Source organism: Cavia porcellus, unplaced genomic scaffold, assembly GCF_034190915.1.
Source record: "Cavia porcellus strain 051 isolate PalLab524CR breed Dunkin Hartley unplaced genomic scaffold, mCavPor4.1 scaffold_27, whole genome shotgun sequence".
NCBI lineage: Eukaryota > Metazoa > Chordata > Mammalia > Rodentia > Caviidae > Cavia > Cavia porcellus.
This window is the reverse complement of record NW_026947510.1, coordinates 32067758-32076010: the sequence shown is the minus strand read 5'-3', so window position 1 is coordinate 32076010 and position 8253 is coordinate 32067758. Positions and strand designations below refer to the sequence as shown.

At 32.9% G+C, this 8253-nt stretch overlaps 1 protein-coding gene across 1 annotated transcript; it reads left to right on the top strand.

The window, feature by feature from the left end:
• Nucleotides 1–245: 245 nt before the first annotated feature.
• Nucleotides 246–7655, top strand: LOC100727674 (C-type lectin domain family 12 member A). Its single transcript, XM_003470568.5, has 6 exons — nucleotides 246–508; nucleotides 2814–2912; nucleotides 3256–3444; nucleotides 4261–4412; nucleotides 5570–5676; nucleotides 7398–7655. The coding sequence occupies exons 1-6, from the start codon at nucleotides 418–420 to the stop codon at nucleotides 7567–7569; spliced, it is 810 nt and encodes a 269-aa protein (XP_003470616.1). The 5' UTR covers nucleotides 246–417; the 3' UTR covers nucleotides 7570–7655.
• Nucleotides 7656–8253: the final 598 nt, after the last annotated feature.

The window sequence follows — 8253 nt, the reverse complement described above, 5'->3', positions numbered from 1 at the left end:
CACAGGCTACTGATGTGGATTAGTGCCTTGAGAATTACATTTTTCCCATAATTCTTTGCTTGAAAATAAATCTGGTACTATATTTTCACCAAATGATGCTAATGATTTGTGTACCCTTGCTTGGTAGTAATATTATTGAAGCATCATTTCAAAAACTATTTGGTGCAGTTGCTAAGTATAAGCAAATTAGGAAGAGAAAGAAATATGAGGAAGAAAGATGCTTCCTCTTGCCACAGTTGTCTGCTCTAGTGCCACATTTGGGCAAAAGCTTATTTGCAGACACATGAGAAAGAGTACACTAGGTTACAAAAGAAGCTTAAACTTAAAGATCCTGTTTAAAAGACGACAGCTGGCTTTCATCTTTAAAAACAGGCAAACGAACCTAAAAAACAGTTGTTGAGCTTTGTACATTTGCCAATGTCTGAAGACATTACTTATGCAAGTCTAAAACTCCCAGAATCCAGAAAGACAGAAAATATTCAGGAACTTGACAGGTCTGGAACAAAAGGTAAGTTTTGGAGCTATAGATATGTTGGTAACTTAGTAATTATATCAATTTTCTTTCAACTTGAATTTTTAATTAGGCCTTTCATTTTTAGCAAAAATTCAGAATTCATATAAAAATGATTACAAGGATTTTTTTTCACACTGGCCAGTTCATTGGACATGTTCAATCTTTTAAACATTTCTATGTTTTAGTTTCACAGCCCAGACATATGAGACAGGAAAGCATTTTAAAAAGACTAGGTTATAGTCTTTTTTCTTGCTTGAAAAGAAGCTATAGAACAAGAAACATAGATAGTGTAGGAAAGTTAATAATATTATTTTTTTCATAATAAAATGCTGGCGTGTGTGTGTGTGTGTGTTTGAGAGAGAGAGAGAGAGAGAGAGAGAGAGAGAGAGAGAGAGACAGAGACAGAGACAGAGAGACAGAGAGACAGAAAGACAGAGAGACAGAGTTTGAAAGCATTAATTTGGGTCACTGGCTCCCAAATCTTTATCCTTTATTCCCTTCTCAGCTGAGTTTATTAGGCTTCTTTCCTCACTGATCCACAGAGACAGTTTTTATAAAAGTCAAGTCAATTGTGGCCACCTTGTTTCATCCCAGCGCTCACATTTCTATCCTTTCAGTCCCCCATTTTTTTTTTTTTTCTGGAGCATTAAAAAATCTTAACAGTCCATCTTTTAAAACTTCTTTTTGCTTGTGCTGCTGGACACATCCTCATGATTTTTACTATCTCTAGCTGTTTTGTTGAGGGTGGAAGCTGTTTGTTTTGGTTTGTAGTGGGATTTTGTTGTGTTTTTATTTTTGTTCTTCCTTCTATATCAAACTATTTGATGAAAACTCTAGGGCTGTGTTCTGGTTCTCCTTTTCTTACGTCACTCAATATGTTCCTTTAAGTTATCTTGTTCAGTCATTTAACTCCAAGTACAATAACAGCCAACTGTTTCCTTACGACCAGTACCCTTGTGACATGCAAAGCCTTTTTCCCATTTTCACGTCAAAATCTCATTTCATTCCTTGACATCCTAAAAAATCATTTTTCACAATGGTCACAACACTTCAGCCACTCTGAATTTATTGTTTCTGAAATAAACACATTTTCCATCAAATTATAGGTTTCAAACCAGATCTTCCTATTTGCAATGTTTTTTCCATTTGTCTTGCATGCTGCTCTCCATTGAACTCTTTACTTTATATAACTCAGTTTCAGATTTTTGCATCCTCTAGCCCAAACTTAAATGAACCTATCACTTTATTTCCTCACTATAAAATGTATGTCCATGAGAACAGTCTTGCATATCTTGCTACCTCCACACTTCTTAGCATCCACAATATTATCTAGTATATAGAAGGTACTCACTATATAATTTTAAATGATTGAGCATAAATAAAAATGAAAAAATAATATGCATAAAAGATAGCACTTGAATTTGTAATTATAATCATACATAAGATCTTGATTCTTTCATTAATAATAGTTTTCTAATATTTAAAGAAATTATCTCATTTTTAATTCTTCCTGAATTTTACAATATTGTCCCATCAACTGAGAGGTATGAAACATATTTAAGAAGTATAGTAAGATCATCATATTGCCCTTGACTTGTAGTTTCTTTAAAATAGCATGTTGTCCCATGATGATAATTTAAATCTTGTGATAATTGAATAATAATTGATAATATACATTTCATAATTTTTATAGGGAAATGATGTGCTCTGAGGTTCACTGTCCAGTTAAAAAAAGAAGCAGCATTCAATCAAAATTCTTTCTAAAAACGTAAAACATGAAAAATTTTAATGAGGAATTGGCATGGAGGTGCTCATGAGGAGCCCACCAGTCATTAGGAAGAGACAGCCAAGCTCAAACAATTATATAGGGGAGGGGAATCATAGACCCTGAAGCTGTTTTCTTTCACAAGCCACAACTCTCCACACAGGGAAAGGCTACTCAGATTAATGTCTATTCACTGGGTACCATTCACTTTACTCAACTGTGAGCGGTAGAATACACTGTGTTGACTGAGTTTTCATCCTTGCCTGTTATATATTTAGTCTCTGACACTTCATTTCTGAAATCATTTGACCACTTGACATTCTTCCATTTCACATGCAAAACTCACCTTTTCTCACTGATTCTTGTTTTAATCTACTAGGTTTTTTTTTTTTTTTCTTTTTTTTTAAATGTCTTTGAATCTCTAGCAAACCAGGTTCATCCAGAAGGTGGTGTTAGGAAATAAAGACAAATTGCGTAAATGAAATTAAATTGTGTTCCATTTCTAAAATTCTTGGTTAATTTTGATTTCCGTAGCACTTCCTGCTTCTTCCCGTATATGGCGTCAAACAACCTTGATCTTGACTCTCATATGCCTTTTGCTGCTCATTGGACTAGGAATCTTAGGAAGCATGTGTATGTATTACCCATCATTTGATTAAAGGGTCCAACATTTTGTGGGTTTCATGTCCAAAGGTTATTTTTTGAATGGAGTTTTATAATAAGGGGGATTATACTATAAAGTAGAATGTAAACTTGATCGCTTTCTCTACTTCTGTATAGTAACTTTACCTCTAGCCATTAGTATTTCAAACACTACTTTTACAAATGTTTTTAAAGGTTCAAATTCAACATGCTTTACAATTTGTTCTCTCTCTCTCTCTCTCTCTCTCTCTCTCTCTCTCTCTCTCTCTCTGTCTGTCTCTGTCTGCGTGTCTCTCTCCCTCCCTCTCTGTGTCCCTCATTTTCTTATCTGGAGTGTATACCACTTGGAAGATAGAAACAGGAAAACTGAATAAACTGCAAAATGTCAAAGAAGAACTTCAGAGAAACATTTCCATCCAACTGATAACTAACATGAATAAATCTGAAAACATAAGAAATCTCTCTATCACTTTGCAAAATTTGGCCACTAAATTATGCCGTGAGCTGAACAGGGAAGAACCAGGTAACCTTGTATTATTTTCAGAGTTATTTACTAGAAAATAAATAATAAAACTTCATTCCTTCCTAGCATCCTTTCAATGTGGGGACATTTTAGCATTTGAAGAAAGAATTAAGTGTGGGTGGTGGAGTACAAACATATTTCTATATAGCTGGAGGAAGATGAGTAATAATCACTGCAAGTCATCATGTTATCAGGGGATGAGAATGAAACAGTCTCTCTAATCAGCAGTTATTCTCTTTTGGCACTGGGATGCCCTGATGATAGGAAGATAGGGGCACCTCATAGATTATCTTATTTGTAATTTTCAATGATTGGTGACTAAAAGGCCATAGGAAAGAAATATACTATCAGTTTTACATTTGGAATTGGGGATAATTGGTTTTATATAGCTCTATATATTTCAGCAGGGTTTGTGACTAAAGTAAGCTTCTGATGACTGTGAGATACTGCTGTTACTCAAATTGAAGAAATCAAGATTCATGCAGATATGTGGGGCTGATTTTTACCATACAAAATTCTTCCTGTGACTAGGTTTTTTTTTCCATACCTAAATTTAAAAAATGAGTAAGGGAGATTTTTCATTTTTACGTGATATAGGGCTATACATGTAAATCCAAGTGTTTACCTTGAATTTTTGGTCAAGTTATGTCTCATATGGTTTGCGATAATATATAAAGATCTTGAATACCAGATTCATTTTCTTTTCCTTTGACTTGAAAAAATCCCAGTAAATTGTTAGTGTCATATAGAGTAAAGGAAATTATAGCAATGATGAAGTCTATCATAAAACCAAATAAAACTATGTTCTTCTTGCAGGGCACAAATGTAAACCTTGTCCAAATGGTTGGATGTGGTACAAGAATAACTGTTATTTATTATCTGAAATGTATCAAACATGGAAAGAGAGTGAAATATCATGTTCTGCTCAAAATGCCAGCTTGTTGAAGATTAAAGAGAGTACTACATTGGTAAACCTTTATGTCTCTTTCCCTGTGAGGAAAGAAAGCTTTTTTTCCCATTATTCCAACAATGCAGGAGGATAGTGGATTGATGAAGACACACACTCACAATTTTGTCTTATTTTAGTTAGAAGAGTGATGACTGAGACTTTGCTCTTCTCTTTCAGAGAATCACAGGCAAGGAAAATGTTATACAACCTTATTTTAGGACCTTAGTCTCAAAGTCTTTGAGAAGCTCATGGGTAAATAAAGTGTGCCCAGAGACTTCAGATCTGTGAACATTTCCAAGTGGAAATTCTGGAATGAAGTCTCAGAACATGGTTTCTGAATATTTTATAAAAACATAGAATCTGGAGGTTATTCCTGAAGATTACCAATCCCATCAAAACTACCCAGGAGGATTTTTTTTATTTAGCACATTCCAAACAAATATGTTGCACTGAGCACAGCAAAAAGGACATCTCCGATAGTTTTATTTTTTTTCATTTTCTTTTCTCTTCTTATGTCTTTTTTATTCTTTTCAGGTAGAAATAACCTATCTATATTTCAATTATTATTTTTCATTTCTGATATTTGTAGTAATAATTATATTTTAAAGCAAATTTAAGTTTTCTAAAATTCTCAGCTCCCCTACTATAAGAATATTTTCATCCTTTATAGAAGAGGAGAACTCAATCTATAATCTCCTTCTCTTAGGTCATGATTCAACATAATTACTCACTCAAGAATGAATTCGTTTAAAGCCTGGAATAAGAGGAAAATATTTATACTTTGGTTATAAAATTCTGGGCCAGTCCTGAATTCTACTCTATGACTGAGTTGTCTTTCTTCTTTTTCTATTAGCTCTTGTTTACAGTCATTAACTACCTCTTTTGTCTCTGGAGTAAATATTTACTGGTCAAATATTCAAATCCAGATGCTTGTGAACTTTCCATGATGGATGTACTAGTGGGTTCTTTGTTCTAGTGAGATGGGAAGTGACAATGTAAAACTGACAATGTAAAATCTCACAGTAAGAAATGCTTTCTATTTCTTTTAAATAGCATGGAAAATAAGTAGACTAATGTAAAAAATGTTATCTTCAGTTGTTTGCAACAAATTGCAATTAAGGTAATACATAGAAATAGAAGACAATATTGAAAAGAAACCATTTTTATTTACTATAGGAATTTGTAAAATCCAAGAATTTATATAGTTACTGGCTGGGATTACCTCCAGAAAAAGATCGCAGAAACTCAGAGGAAGTTGATAAGATCATTGTCTCCTCTGCCAGGTAACTCTTGATTCTTGCTGAATATTTATAATCAGGTTCAGATTGAGATATTTTCCTTAGGAGCAGTGCAGACTGCAATTAGAACCAGCTTCATCTGAGATTGCATTCTTTACTATCCTTTACTGATGCTAGCCTTTCTAATGCAGAAAGTTGCCACAAACATCATCATTTTTAGTTTTTGTACCAGGAATCGAACTCAGGGTCTCACACTTGCTAGTCAGGCACTGTACTGCTGAGCTACATCCCCAGCAATATCATTATTTTGATCAACTCTAATGTGCCTTTTGTAACCACTAAAATTGGGAAGTTTTTCTACAAATAATGCTTGTGTGAGAGAAAATTATAGAAGCCAACAAAATTCACTGAACTGTACAAGTATACAACACTGGGCTAAATTCTAAGATTTGAAGATAAATAAAAGATTCATTCTTAAGTTTACTTAAGCATAAATAATATGTGCAGAATGATAAAATTACTCAAAGAATAAAAGGAAGTTAATGTGAGAAATGCTTAAACCAGAATGCCCTGAATAACCAAAAATTAGTTTTGCTTTGAAAGTTTTGTTATCTTTGATATTTAAAATAAAAAAAATTGGCTGAAATATTTATACATGAATGAGAAGAGTGTTTCAGTATAATAAATAATATATGATCTAGCATGTTGTATTGTTTATATGGCATACATAAATATATTAAAGAATGTGTTGTGGAATCTATTTAGGAATGTGACTTTATACTGTTATAAATGACTTTATATACTGTATTTATTCTGCTCTTAATGAAAAAAACCAAGGCTTTAGATGCAAAAAGTTTGAAAATTCCCTTTTTATTTTATAATCCCTAAAATTTGGAAAATGTTCAGTATTAAAGTAAGATTCCAGAATCTTCATCTGCTTGATAATATTAGAAGCTCAATATTTATCATTGCCAGCAGGGAAAGAGGTCAGGGCAATCCTTCCAGAATGGGCTGAATAAAATACTGATATTTCTGCATACTCACCATTCCAGCCCATACAACAAATATGAGCTTTTTGTTTATTTTCTGCTTTTAGAAAGCACTAGTAGTTGTTGAAGTGTGGGTCATAAAGACAAGATGGCTCTGTATTTGGTAAATGGCTATGAGAAAACAGGATGGGAAATAAGAGGTGTACAAATAAAGGGTCGGATATTGATCTTAGAGGTTTCACTTAGGTGAAAGTAAAGATAATGAGTACATTAGGAGAACATACAGGTGTAATCTTGTTTGGGAAAGGCAGAATATTCATGGGTTTATAATTATGGCAAATGGAAAGGCTATTATGGAATACAATGATAATGAATGTAAGGTTCACAAGTTAATCTCCGGTTTTGATGATTATGGAAAATATTTGAAGAAAACAAATTTGCTGTTGTGCTAGGGTACAGAACTTTATGAAATAACATTATTTTAAATCATGTTAGATATGGAAGTAGGTCTGATATTTGAAGTTAAATGACAGCAAATATTTCAGATTTGGAAAAGTAGGACAGATGGTATTGGGAAGGGGGTAAACCAGTGTTTCACATATATATGTGTCAATTAAAATAATCAACTTGGGCACTTTCAATACTTTGAACACAAAGTCAAATTTACCTTAGACAATGGAGGCCCTGGAAATAATAATATCATGCTGCAAAAATATTTTTTTCTGTAAAAGTATTTTAGTTGTACAAATTTCTAAGTGTAAAATTTTTCTCTTACAGGATTATGAGAAACGTGAATGACATAAATAAGATGTATTGTGGATATATATATAGAAGCATGGTTGTTTACAATCACTGCACTACAAAATATTATAGTGCTTGTGAGAAGAAGGCCAATCCAGTGAATGTTGAAAGTGTAGTAATGAGTGAAGATCCAGTTAGAAGAATATAGTTAATGGTTTTGTTTCAGATTGTATCTTGCAATGGAAGAAACATGCAATTTCTGAATCATAAAAGGGATAAAGATTTTGCAATTCAGTTTCTGTTTCCTAACATTTGTGTCTTCATACTTTCTTCTAAGTCAAAACGTATCATACAGATGATACTGTTCAGAGTAAACACTGTGTAGAATAAAGAGGGTATTCCCTGGTGGATACCAGAATCTGAAGCCCTCTCCCCTGCTTTTGTAGTAAAAACTCATGTAAATTTCAATCTTTTATAAAAAAGAGAAAATTAAATCCAAAAACACACAAAATAGAATAATCAACTAACATGGATTTTTTTCTTTCTTTTTAAAAAAATTTTATTTAAAAGGAAAAAGAGAAAAACACAAAACAAAACAAAGCGGTGTAAGGGTACACGTAATACAGAACTACAAAAAACAAAACAAAACAAAACAAAAAAACAGTAAGAAATCACCTGTTAATAGATTACATATTATCATCTTAGAAATAGTTGCTCAAATCACAGTATCAAAGATTACAAAGTGGACATTCAAACAGAGAGACTGCAAACAGCTGTGTTCAATGATCCAAAAACATTAATATAGTCAGCTATTTAACACCCCTAAACACACTTGCTGTTATATCCGTTAGAGCTCTTTTTTTTCCCCTCTCTTTTTTACAACAAAATTTAC

Coding starts and splice junctions, on each gene's coding strand:
- LOC100727674 (XM_003470568.5), top strand. CDS start 418: ATGTCTGAAGACATTACTTATGCAAGTCTAAAACTCCCAGAATCCAGA. Junction 4,413..5,569: donor TTAAAGAGAGTACTACATTG/GTAAACCTTTAT, acceptor TATTTACTATAG/GAATTTGTAAAATCCAAGAA. Junction 5,677..7,397: donor ATCATTGTCTCCTCTGCCAG/GTAACTCTTGAT, acceptor TTTCTCTTACAG/GATTATGAGAAACGTGAATG.